Here is a 13478-nt window from a genome sequence, read left to right as displayed (position 1 = left end):
TTGATCACTCATATTATAGTGAGTGATGAAATACCGTAAGAGAATCATATTATTTTTTTTCAATCTAGGATCATTTTTGCAACCAATCCAGTCTAACAGCACTAATACTAATACCAGGTTTGTGTACAGGCCTACACAAATTTTTCGGCTTGTCTTCATTTATCAATGTTGCTCCCGCTCAATGATTCATTCCTGGCTGAGTGGCGCGTCATAGCTTTGTGGGACCCAGCGAATATGAATCAAAACATGGAAAGGTATAAAAAAACAATAAAATGATCAACTTGGTCGACTAGATCTGCCCATGGAGGAGACTCGCGGTCTCTCTCCTATTTACAATGTCCAGTTTGAATGGTCATCCTTTACTGTTCAGTCGACTAGTCCTAATCTAGTCCCATCGCTCCAACCGTTACGAAATTTGCCCTTTGACCGAATATCCGTCGCCCAGAAGGAAATAGAGAAGAATAAACACGAACAATCGCTGTCATTAAGGTCAGAATTCAAGAGAAATAGTCGTCATTGAAGACATCATTCAACATTGAGAGCATTATAAAATATATTTTAAAAATATGAATCCTTGTATCTCTGCATCGTTTCATTTAATCTCAACATAAAGATTCATTTTCGTTCTTATTTCTCTTTTGTACGAAGCAAACTTCTCATTACATTATTTAAACATTAAATATCCAAAATGGCGACCCATTAAACATTGTTTTATTCAAATCATCCAATCACGTAACTCGGTTGTCAATATACAATAATGTTCTATTTATAATTTTATTTCTTGTCACCAGATGGCAATGGTGTTAATAACTCTCTATTATTAATTGTCTCCATCTGGTGACACGAAAAGCAATTTTTTTTTTTAAATCGAAATTATTATTAATTTCATTTAAAACATAAATTTTACGTGTTATTTTTAATTTAATAATCAATCTTGTATCCAGGAGACAAAACAAAAACAATTAACTGACTTATGGACGTACAGTACATATTTCTAACGTGACTAATTTCATTTATAAAATGTTTATTATGGATTACCATCCCCGAAATTTTGTTTATCTACATCATATATATAACCCCATTTTTCTCAAATATAATTAATTATATTAATATAAATATTCCTAACTTTAATCTCTAAAAGCATTACAGTGAAAAAACAGGGGAAAAACTTTCAATTCAAGTTCATTTCTTATGTATCTGACATCAAAATATCTAGTTTTATTTGCATGTATTACAGCACCACACGAAACAGGAAGAGATTGCATGCTGTAAACACTGTTGTTACCTAAAAAGAAAATTTATATACATTCGAGTTGACCCTATAATTTTCTCCATGATATAACCAGTTTGTATCTTTAACTAGAAAACTGTATAAGAAAGCCAATAAAATTTAAAAAATTCTTAATAATTTTATCAGTAACTAAAGTATTTTTAACTGCCAGCTCCTCTGTGAAGGGATTCTTTAGCAAACTGAATAATAAGGGCTCAAGAATGCTAAACTTCAAGCACCATGCATCTTTTTGTCGTTTGTACTGTCGTTTTGTCGTGTACTCAATGGTGTAATGGATGAACGGAATATTAAACAAGTGTAGAAAGTTCTTATGAGTAAGATTATTTTATAGTATAGCTTCAATAGCAGGGAGAATTGCATCTTCGAAGTCTAAACTTAACACTGTGTGATTCCCTTCGAAGAGTTGTGAAAGAGAATATTTCTCAACTGTACTTTACAATGGAAGGCTTAAATTATCAGAGATTATTTTAATGGCTTCCAGACATCAATTAAAAGTTAAAATAATCATTAATTAAATTAGCACAATAAATATATTAAAAATGTAAACGTATAACTTCTATGTGTTCTTGGTGTTTTAACGTTTCAGTTCCAGTATCTTAGTCCCAATGGTGTCTAAAATATTGATACTCTCCAGCGGCTTCTTATACATTAAAAAATGCATATGGAAATTGTAATTTTGTTGTGTTTACTTAATTTTTTAAGATGTAAACGTAATTACATAAAATTACATTACACAAGAACTACAATTGATGTTGGATTCAATGTGCATCGATGAAAATTTCTGTTGGACATAAATACTAAGAATTGAAAATCTATGTAACGTGGCTGAAATTTTCATGCATGCTTTAGTTTTTATATAAGTAAATATTTCGAATTAACATCTGTATTGTTAATGATAGTGTTGATGTAACTTACTTTTTAAATAATCAAAATTGAGAATATAATTCAGGTTAGTTTATTTATTTATGCAACGCGACACGTGGATGATCTGCCAAGGGATGATGTCTCCCGGGAGTATTTTTATGGGTCTAGAATGGAAACGTTTGCCTTGCCCTTTCGATATTCTTCTTGAATTTATCATGATGGAAATCAAGGAAATGAATTTTAAGGGTCATCGACATCCTGAAGCCCATTTTCCTGTAGTTTATCATCAGAGTTTCAACTACCTTCACATAAACTTCGGAATTGTGGTTGCCCAGAAAGTCCTATACCACGGAAACAAAACTGTTTCAAGCCTCTTTCTCCATCTTTTTGAAAAATTCCTTACATTCTACAACCTTCTTTACCTATGGTCCTACGAAGACACTGGCTTTGACTTTTTATGTAGACAGTTTAGAGAAGAAGTTTTAAAAGTACTTGAAGGCTGCAGAATCCTTATCTAAAACTATGACAAATTATTTCATCAGGACCGATTTCATGTGCAGTGGTGGCATCATCACGTTCCGGGTATCTAGTGGCTCTCAAGTGACGTTCCTCCTCACAGACAACTCCTCAGTCTGTTGTATTCAGTTTCTCCTGTGGTATTGCTCTTTGATTTCCTGCCTCCCAAACGTAAATATAGCAGTTAAACTTAGTAAAACTGCTTTTGGAGACCCATCATTACAATGCTATTTTCAATCTTCTTTTATTCTTGGCTTAGTTTTTGGTTTTATTCGTATACGGCAACGTGGCACATGGGCGATCTATCGAGTGGGAGATTTTTTTATGGAAAACTAGCCCCTATTTAGGTATTACTAACAAGAAGTCGAAATCCAGTTCAGCTACTGGAACTGGAACTGTTTGAACTGATCCGAATCCTGAACACAGTTCTTTTGGAACGATTTCAACCGGAACTATCCACCTGTATATACGAGTATTATCGAGTTTTCCCTTTTTAATATAATTTATAAATTACTACATTATTTATTCGTATATATAACTAATTTTTTTAATTAAATTAAACAATAAATAAACGTAAAGGAGTAATTTTATACTTTTTTTCCTACTAGTGCCATCTAATGAGAGAAATAGGAAACTTAACACAAGGAAAAAACAAACACTACAAATTAAAATTTAATTTCGATTTTATTATTCGAAATTGTTTTCTTAGACAATTTCTTGAAAATATATTTCGTTCCGGGTTGTAATATCCATAATAACGAACAGAGAAAGTGAATTGATGCGAAAAAATGAAACATATTATCGTACACTCCAAAAGTATCTCGAAAATATCCTGAAAATATAAATATTATATTTATTACACTTAAAATAAAGATGCAAAGTCATACTTAATCGTAAAAAATTTCTTTGTTATAATTTTCGTGTCATAATACAATCCGAGACACGTGTGACGTAAATCACGATTTCGATTCGTCATTTATGTTTTCTGGTCTTACGTAATAATAGAAATTCCATTATTTTCGAAATCGTCGTACGTCATGCTATATTTTTCCATTTGTCATATTCTCTCATATTTAACTGTGAATATTTATCCCCTACATTTATAAAAAAAAAAAACGTAATTATAGGAGTATTTTCTTGGTATATTAGGTGCTTAAATTCAATTTAAAGTGAAACTTTAATAATGAATAAGAATAGATAATCAGGTGGGAAAATTATAAATATGAAATAGCTATATTGTTGCACTATCACGTAATTTTCTATGAAAAAAAAGCTGAGGAAATATTTTTTTTTTCCTCATATTTTCCCATTTAAAAAGTTTTGTTTTGGTGTTTGTTTACTTTTAATTTGATAGATAAAGTAAATATAAAAATAAATACAACTGTATACGCCGGGATTTTATAATTAAACCCCGCTTTACGATCTCTCTTACCTCTGCAGTCTCCTCCTTTTACCATTGTTTAAATACAGAATATGAATAATAAGTATTAAGCTATTTTAAAATACGTTTATTCACGTTTTCTATATGATTAACACGTAGTATTATTGAGAAATAATTTCGTGGTAATATTAAATATAATTATCTTGAAATAATTAAATGAAGTTTCTTCAAGAATAGCCAAAATTTAACCTTGTTTATAAACGTGATTGCGGTATTAAAACGGATAAAAATTATCTAGATTCGTAATACACGGAAACACCTACGTAATACTAGTTTTATCGGTATTATGTGTTACGTCGAGCCTAATACAATACTCGATTTTTTTTCATTTCTACCAGTCGAAAGTGAAAATTCCACGTGGTTAGGTCGGAATCCACGACCAGTGTTATCCACTCGGTCATTAGTAGGCCATATTTTTCTATTTTTAAGGAATAAAGTGTCTTTTTAGCCGTCATTGTTGGTTAGTAATGTATTGTCTAAGTTACCGCATAACTTATTGTACTCTGACACCTATTTAGTACCTTAACATACCTTAAAAAAGTACAAGTCGACCCCCCTATAACACTGTTGATAATTCTGTTTTATATGAACTCCATGTTGTACGAGTCATTTAGATTTTACAAATACGTGAGCCGTCACAACCCTGCACACGTATTTGTAAAATCTAAGTGACTCGTACAACATGGAATTCATATAAAACGGAATTATCAACAGTGTTATAGAGGGGTCGACTTGTATTGTATAAATACGATTTCTTTTAAATTTACGTCAATAATACTCACCAATTAAGAAAGGTCGCGTGAAACTAACACATCCGATCATCAATCCGGCAAACCCGATAGCAGTGGCAAGTTTGTCGATACCTAAGATTTCTGCCATTAACGGTGGATAGTTGATCATTAGACAACCCGAAAACAGACCCAAGAATGCCGATACCACGGCCATCCATATGTAATTCCATGTGAATACTATGGCTTCCATTGAAATTCCGAGTCCTATGGTGGCGAACAAAACAACATGTCTTCTCGATATCTTAGAAGAATCGGAAAACCAACCGATGGTCAATCTTCCAAATAGATCTGTAATCGAATAAATGGGTACCAGATAAACGGAATCGTTATCTGTTATACCTCTATCGACGGAATAATCGACAATTACCATTAGAAAAGTGTGAGAAGATAAAAAGTAAATGGTCATGGTCATGCATAAGATGATAAATAGGGGATGGCTTATAGTTTCTGCTATTAATTTAGCATTTTTAGTTACACCGTGTTTAGCATCCACACTCATTTTCCTTACAATATTGTCATTCAAAACTATAGAATTGTTATTATGTTGAGATAATTTTCCATTAATTTCGTTATTTTCGATCATTAAAGAATTCTCTTCTTTCGTGGAGTCTTCGTTAATCTTTCTATTGTTACTAACGAAGAGGGCATCAACAGGAACAATACTCTTCACCTTCTCTTCGTGTTGTTCTTCTTCCTTGTGATTCTGAGAGGTCAATGCCTTAAGTTTTTCTGTGATACTAAATTTAGGAGCTCTGTATAAGCTTGCTCCTACGATGGCATTAAGAGATAAACCTCCCAAAATTAGGAAACATCCGTGAAGACCGTAATAATCAATGAGAATTTCTGCAGCTGGAGGTAGAGCAAAGGAACCTAATGATGCTCCCGCGTAAGCAATTCCCATTGCTGTAGCTTTTCTTTTTGTAAAATACTGGTTTAGTATGACCGGATTCAGGGTGAACATTAAACCTATACCTAAACCTAAATAAAAAACCAAACTATTAGTTAAGAAGTTAGGATCTTCAAGAGTCCTTAATAGGAGTTTGCGAAAAAATGAAACATATTATCGTACACTCCAAAAGTATCTCGAAAATATCCTGAAAATATAAATATTATATTTATTACACTTAAAATAAAGATGCAAAGTCATACTTAATCGTAAAAAATTTCTTTGTTATAATTTTCGTGTCATAATACAATCCGAGACACGTGTGACGTAAATCACGATTTCGATTCGTCATTTATGTTTTCTGGTCTTACGTAATAATAGAAATTCCATTATTTTCGAAATCGTCGTACGTCATGCTATATTTTTCCATTTGTCATATTCTCTCATATTTAACTGTGAATATTTATCCCCTACATTTATAAAAAAAAAAAACGTAATTATAGGAGTATTTTCTTGGTATATTAGGTGCTTAAATTCAATTTAAAGTGAAACTTTAATAATGAATAAGAATAGATAATCAGGTGGGAAAATTATAAATATGAAATAGCTATATTGTTGCACTATCACGTAATTTTCTATGAAAAAAAAGCTGAGGAAATATTTTTTTTTTCCTCATATTTTCCCATTTAAAAAGTTTTGTTTTGGTGTTTGTTTACTTTTAATTTGATAGATAAAGTAAATATAAAAATAAATACAACTGTATACGCCGGGATTTTATAATTAAACCCCGCTTTACGATCTCTCTTACCTCTGCAGTCTCCTCCTTTTACCATTGTTTAAATACAGAATATGAATAATAAGTATTAAGCTATTTTAAAATACGTTTATTCACGTTTTCTATATGATTAACACGTAGTATTATTGAGAAATAATTTCGTGGTAATATTAAATATAATTATCTTGAAATAATTAAATGAAGTTTCTTCAAGAATAGCCAAAATTTAACCTTGTTTATAAACGTGATTGCGGTATTAAAACGGATAAAAATTATCTAGATTCGTAATACACGGAAACACCTACGTAATACTAGTTTTATCGGTATTATGTGTTACGTCGAGCCTAATACAATACTCGATTTTTTTTCATTTCTACCAGTCGAAAGTGAAAATTCCACGTGGTTAGGTCGGAATCCACGACCAGTGTTATCCACTCGGTCATTAGTAGGCCATATTTTTCTATTTTTAAGGAATAAAGTGTCTTTTTAGCCGTCATTGTTGGTTAGTAATGTATTGTCTAAGTTACCGCATAACTTATTGTACTCTGACACCTATTTAGTACCTTAACATACCTTAAAAAAGTACAAGTCGACCCCCCTATAACACTGTTGATAATTCTGTTTTATATGAACTCCATGTTGTACGAGTCATTTAGATTTTACAAATACGTGAGCCGTCACAACCCTGCACACGTATTTGTAAAATCTAAGTGACTCGTACAACATGGAATTCATATAAAACGGAATTATCAACAGTGTTATAGAGGGGTCGACTTGTATTGTATAAATACGATTTCTTTTAAATTTACGTCAATAATACTCACCAATTAAGAAAGGTCGCGTGAAACTAACACATCCGATCATCAATCCGGCAAACCCGATAGCAGTGGCAAGTTTGTCGATACCTAAGATTTCTGCCATTAACGGTGGATAGTTGATCATTAGACAACCCGAAAACAGACCCAAGAATGCCGATACCACGGCCATCCATATGTAATTCCATGTGAATACTATGGCTTCCATTGAAATTCCGAGTCCTATGGTGGCGAACAAAACAACATGTCTTCTCGATATCTTAGAAGAATCGGAAAACCAACCGATGGTCAATCTTCCAAATAGATCTGTAATCGAATAAATGGGTACCAGATAAACGGAATCGTTATCTGTTATACCTCTATCGACGGAATAATCGACAATTACCATTAGAAAAGTGTGAGAAGATAAAAAGTAAATGGTCATGGTCATGCATAAGATGATAAATAGGGGATGGCTTATAGTTTCTGCTATTAATTTAGCATTTTTAGTTACACCGTGTTTAGCATCCACACTCATTTTCCTTACAATATTGTCATTCAAAACTATAGAATTGTTATTATGTTGAGATAATTTTCCATTAATTTCGTTATTTTCGATCATTAAAGAATTCTCTTCTTTCGTGGAGTCTTCGTTAATCTTTCTATTGTTACTAACGAAGAGGGCATCAACAGGAACAATACTCTTCACCTTCTCTTCGTGTTGTTCTTCTTCCTTGTGATTCTGAGAGGTCAATGCCTTAAGTTTTTCTGTGATACTAAATTTAGGAGCTCTGTATAAGCTTGCTCCTACGATGGCATTAAGAGATAAACCTCCCAAAATTAGGAAACATCCGTGAAGACCGTAATAATCAATGAGAATTTCTGCAGCTGGAGGTAGAGCAAAGGAACCTAATGATGCTCCCGCGTAAGCAATTCCCATTGCTGTAGCTTTTCTTTTTGTAAAATACTGGTTTAGTATGACCGGATTCAGGGTGAACATTAAACCTATACCTAAACCTAAATAAAAAACCAAACTATTAGTTAAGAAGTTAGGATCTTCAAGAGTCCTTAATAGGAGTTAGGATCTACTTACCTTGAACTATACCAAATAAGACAATAATGGTGAGGATATCCGTGGCAAAATAACAGAACGTTACCCCTAAAGAAGCAACGGTGACACCAAAAATTACAATCTTTCTTATGCTGAAGTAATTACTTAGGAAAGCAGCGACGGGTCCTAAAAATAGAAAAAAAAAGTTAAAAGTATTACATATAATTTTCAATGCTGTATTGTGTATTGACCCCATCAAAATTCGAACCGTAAATGACTTTTAAGCAATAATAACTCGTTAAAACTGATAATAAACTACGAATATGTTACACGTAAAATTAATAATTAGGTCACACGTGAATACTAACAATTCAAAAGGTTAGTTCATCACGAATTTTACGACTTGTCACGTACGCTTTACGTACAATAATTACGTAAGTGGACTCATACCAGAGTTTAACGAACGAGCTTTTAACACGAGATACTCCTTTAGAAAGATGGGAAATTACAAAGGTATACCTTAAAAATCTATAAATACCTCGTCTCACGTGTAAAGTAACCATTTTTACCAGTTAAATTAATAAAAAAAGAAGAAAAATCCCTCCTAATATCTTCACTAGAATTACAAATCTTCAGAAGTTCGTAATGAATTGGCATTTAAACAAAGTTCGTGTAATTTCAATCAATTTTATTTTAAATTTTTCAAAAAATAAAGTCACGTAACGTTCTATTCTATTGTTAAAAGTATTGTTATAAATGGGAAAATTTTCGTAATTACAAACTTCCTGATAAATCCATTCAGAGAAGACAAAACAGAAGAAATAATATAAAAGATTGGCATCAAAAAATCCTTGACAATGGCAACGACAAAGAAAAACACAAAATGCAATTTATTTCATCCTATTCAACATCTATCATTCGATAATATTAAAGATTATACTACTTTTATACTAAGATTATACTAAGGACTTTACAATAGGACTTCACAATGGTTCTCTTTCTATTCGAGTGTTAGAAAATCGAAAAAGAGCCATTACCAGACTTAAAAAAACAGCATTTTTACTCAAGAAAACCCGACATTCATCTGTTAATAACAGTTCAAAGGTTCACCGAACCGAAAAAAATAATAAAAAAATGTTTAATAAATAAAAGTTTTTAGTCTTGGTTGAAAGGTAATTGCGCCAAGTAGCTGGTATATTAGTTTTGTTTCAATGAATTGAACAATTCTTTCTGCTGTTGAACCAATAAATAATTAAGGAAATTCTCGTGTTATAAAAATAAATCAGGCAAATGTTTTATTAAAAATATACCGGCTCGATAATTATAAATTTTAAATTGGAACGTTTCTACGGCTTCCGGCTATAACCCAATTAAATTCACGTGATAAATTATATATCCCCCCAATCCATAGAAGTCAACTCTTACATGATTTTTAAATTGTGTTTAAAATTTAATTTAGTAATTTGAAATTGTTTTGTGTTCTCAATCCGAGATAATTCGTGGAAGAGAGTCAGAAAAAGAAGACATTTCTCGGTACCTCTATTGTTAAAACACGTTCGACCCATAAGAGCTAGAAATTATTATTATTATTTTTAATTTTTTTATATTTTTTTAAATTGATTTTTTAGTCGAATTTATTTATGGAATTTTGCAAATTTGGCAGTAACAATTTTTATTTACAGTATTTTTTCTGGCATAATTTTCTTTATTTTTTGACATTTTTTATTGTAGAATTTTGCCCATTCTATTGATATTTTATTATACAATTTTGCCCATTCTATTGATATTTTATTATACAATTTTGCCCATTCTATTGATATTTTATTATACAATTTTTCCCATTTTATTGTACAATTTTTCTCAATTTTATTCATTTTAATACATTAAAAACTATCTGAACAACAATTCCAATTAACTGAAAACAGGAAGGTAATTTAATCCAGTATCACTCAAGTATCATTTACACTGTATCGAGTAACCAAAATATATTTCCTAGTTAAAATAATATAAAAATTCGTAATAAGAAAGTACAATTTATGAAGAAGTATTAATATATACAGGCATTGGAAAGCTTACAATTAATTAATGCGTGACAGAAATGTAATTAACACATACAAAACACATTTATGTAAAATAATAATAATTAAAAAAATACATATTTATTTTTTAGAGGATACAAAACAAAATAATGTTTTCTCTAAACGGCTGAATGAAGTACATAAACACGTAAAAATACCATAAAAAATTGCAATTTGTAAATTATAATTGAAGCTCGTTGGATAAATTTTTAATTATATTTAAACGAATGAAATTTGTAGTGTTTTCTCGTGTTTATATTATAAATATTCTTTTATCGAAGCTTCATTCGAGATTAACCTGTTTGACCTGATATTGCGAAATAATTCGCTATAACATTTAACATATTCTGACCCTCATTTCTTAGAATTGATACACGAGAACACCTGAAGATGATCTTTTCGTTACGATAAAATAAGCTTAAATATCTGAATAAAAACACGCTTTTAATTAATTTTAACGATTAAATTATTCACTAAATCTCTCTATAATTATTTTAAACTTTGTTCGCCTTCCTTGATGATAATTCTCTAAGTGTGAGGAGCATCATCATCATCATCATCATCATCATCATCATTTTCGCTTTATGAATACCAAGCTTGTTGCACGATTATATATAAGCGTTTAACGGCTTAATTTAAATTTAAATAAGTGACTTACCTGTTATAAACATGAGAGCTCCCGATAAAGTAAAGGGCCACGATGCTTCTCTTCTACTTATACCAAAAAAATCGACAAGAGCCACGTATATAATTCCACCCGATCTCAAAAGGCCTAACATTGTAAAATTAACTAAAAATGCACCTAAAACGATCATCCATCCCCATCCTCCGTCTCGTCTTCTATCTATATGATTACCTTGTCTGGACATAACTCGCTACTTTGCCCTTCAAACACTAGATTACACCTAGCTTAACTACTTTATCCAATGTGTTCTGTGGCCAAGTACAACGACATTACTCACTCCTCCGGGTATTATTATTATTATTATTCTTTTTTTTTATGATTCTTACTACTACAATAGCGTCATCAGGTGTGTTCTTTTAAATAATAGGAATATTTTTTTTTATCTGCTTAAATGCTTCCCAACTCCCGCTTGTCTTGCAGGTTTTAATGCATGAAGTATTTTAAACTGCCCTCTGTTGATGTAATGTGAAGTATCGAATGCTTTTACTAGGGGTGTAACTTATATGCAAGAGAAATTTCACGTGTTACACTATTCTAAGAAAGATTAGTAAGAAATTAGAACGTTATACACCTCAACAACACTCTTACAATTGACATACGAGTGTAATTTTAAATAATAATTAAATAATTCCTTTATAAATACTTATATAATTAATTAGAGAATTTTTCGGAATAATATTTTTCTATAAAATTTTTTACCTGTTTACATTATTTATTGTACAGTCGAATGGTGTCGTTAATTGTTTATTGTACAGTTATGAGGTCCTATACCTTTAAATGTTTGAGTAATTAATCTGTTATATGTGTCATTGTTACTTTCGCATAAACGTAACAATGTTATTGTATAATCTTACGCGAGTAACGGGGGTAGGAAGTTATAAGAACGTGACTTTTCGCTGGCAATTTGAAGTAGGTTAACAATTAACTCCATTAATTTCGTATTTTTTTCATGTATAAATGAAGATAAACGTAAAATCAATAGTTTAATTACATTTAGAAGTAAAAATATTTCGTTACGTTCTAGTGTTGAAGGATTTTTAACTGGTTTATTCTTATGTTGAACGTTCACAGAACACGTTCAGCATACTTTACTGCACTTTTTTTGATAATAATTCATCTGTTTTTCTTTATTTTTATGCACTCTATTAATTGTTTTTACTTTTTCCTTTGCTGAATTGTGTCGTAGTTATGCGTGTGTTGTAAACTAAACAGAAGCTGTAGTGTCGTTTCTTCTAATGCGCGGCGCGATACTTCGCCTGCAATAACGGCAGAAATTGCATTTTTATAATCAAAATAATTAATTTATATGTAAATTATTTACGGATAAATATATTTTAATCATATTTTTAAACATTTACAAAGAAATTTGTTGATTTTATTCACTTTTATTGCATTTTTTTTAAGTACAATATCAGTGTCTTTTTATATGGGGTTATATAATATATTGCCTTACATAACAATACGATAAGATCAAATGTAAGAAAACACATATTTTTCTTCGAATTTTCCTGATTAACAGGAACTTTGCTTAAGAAAATTCAATAAAAAAAAAATCACTCATTCATATCCAAGCACCGCAGCACTTATCATAGTCCATAGCATCCTTAGAACGAGAATTAAATATATTTAACAACAACAATAACAAAAAAAATCATTAAAAGTAAATAAAATGAAGATTTAATTAAAGATTTCTGTGCAAATTAAATTTAATTAAGCAATAATTTTAAACCCGTTCCGCATAATTAATTAAATCTCAACGCTATTAAACACAACCGTCGTGACGTTACGACGTGTTTAGATATAATAAAAATCTTAATTAATTAATTTTATTTAAATATTTAAATTCGAAAAACATTAAAATTAAATTCCCCAATCTATTTTTAAAAAAATATAATTAGTTTTTTTCTAAAACTCTAATTTTTTAAGTCCTTAAAATAAGTTGAAGTTGGCCTACATTAGAAATTATTCGTAAATTCGTATGAAAAAAAATTAAATGTGAGGAGATAAAGTAAAACAAAAAACACTAAAAAAATGTGCCAAAAAAACAATTCCTCAGAAATTTGGTACCGATTTAAACCATTCTAATTACTTAAATTAAATTCTAAAAATACAACTAAGCCCTCATTTCAATATGGCACCGTGTACTGTACAATCATTTGTATAATTTTTGGTATTAGTCAGGTGTTTAGGATGCTTCAGGTAAAGGTATCAGGTGTTTAACGTGATTGATCTAAACTAAAGTGGGCAATAAGACAATAAGGAGTGGCAACATGTGAACTAACAAATGACCCACTTAATAGATGCAA

At 30.7% G+C, this 13478-nt stretch overlaps 1 protein-coding gene across 1 annotated transcript; it reads right to left on the bottom strand.

Moving 5' to 3' along the window:
* Positions 1-3336: 3336 nt before the first annotated feature.
* Positions 3337-11611, bottom strand: LOC111631045 (monocarboxylate transporter 9-like). Its single transcript, XM_023375237.1, has 6 exons — positions 11146-11611; positions 8452-8595; positions 7389-8375; positions 5943-5997; positions 4895-5898; positions 3337-3503 (listed from the first exon to the last, which is right to left on the bottom strand). Exons 1-6 carry the CDS (start codon positions 11354-11356, stop codon positions 3337-3339), a joined length of 2568 nt encoding a protein of 855 aa, XP_023231005.1. The 5' UTR covers positions 11357-11611.
* Positions 11612-13478: the final 1867 nt, after the last annotated feature.

Source organism: Centruroides sculpturatus, unplaced genomic scaffold (assembly GCF_000671375.1).
Source record: "Centruroides sculpturatus isolate CEXI.00-Female unplaced genomic scaffold, Cexi_2.0 scaffold755, whole genome shotgun sequence".
Classification (NCBI taxonomy): Eukaryota; Metazoa; Arthropoda; class Arachnida; order Scorpiones; family Buthidae; genus Centruroides; species Centruroides sculpturatus.
Note: the sequence above shows the minus strand (reverse complement) of the source record. Positions and strands in the feature narration are given on the sequence as shown.

What these genes read in the sequence shown, in the direction of transcription:
- LOC111631045 (XM_023375237.1), bottom strand. Translation starts at nt 11,356, where the DNA reads ATGTCCAGACAAGGTAATCATATAGATAGAAGACGAGACGGAGGATGG. An exon ending in CTTATTTGGTATAGTTCAAG is followed by an intron (nt 8,376 to 8,451) that starts GTAAGTAGATCC and finishes TTTTTTATTTAG; the next exon opens with GTTTAGGTATAGGTTTAATG. An exon ending in CACGCGACCTTTCTTAATTG is followed by an intron (nt 3,504 to 4,894) that starts GTGAGTATTATT and finishes TTATATTTTCAG; the next exon opens with GATATTTTCGAGATACTTTT.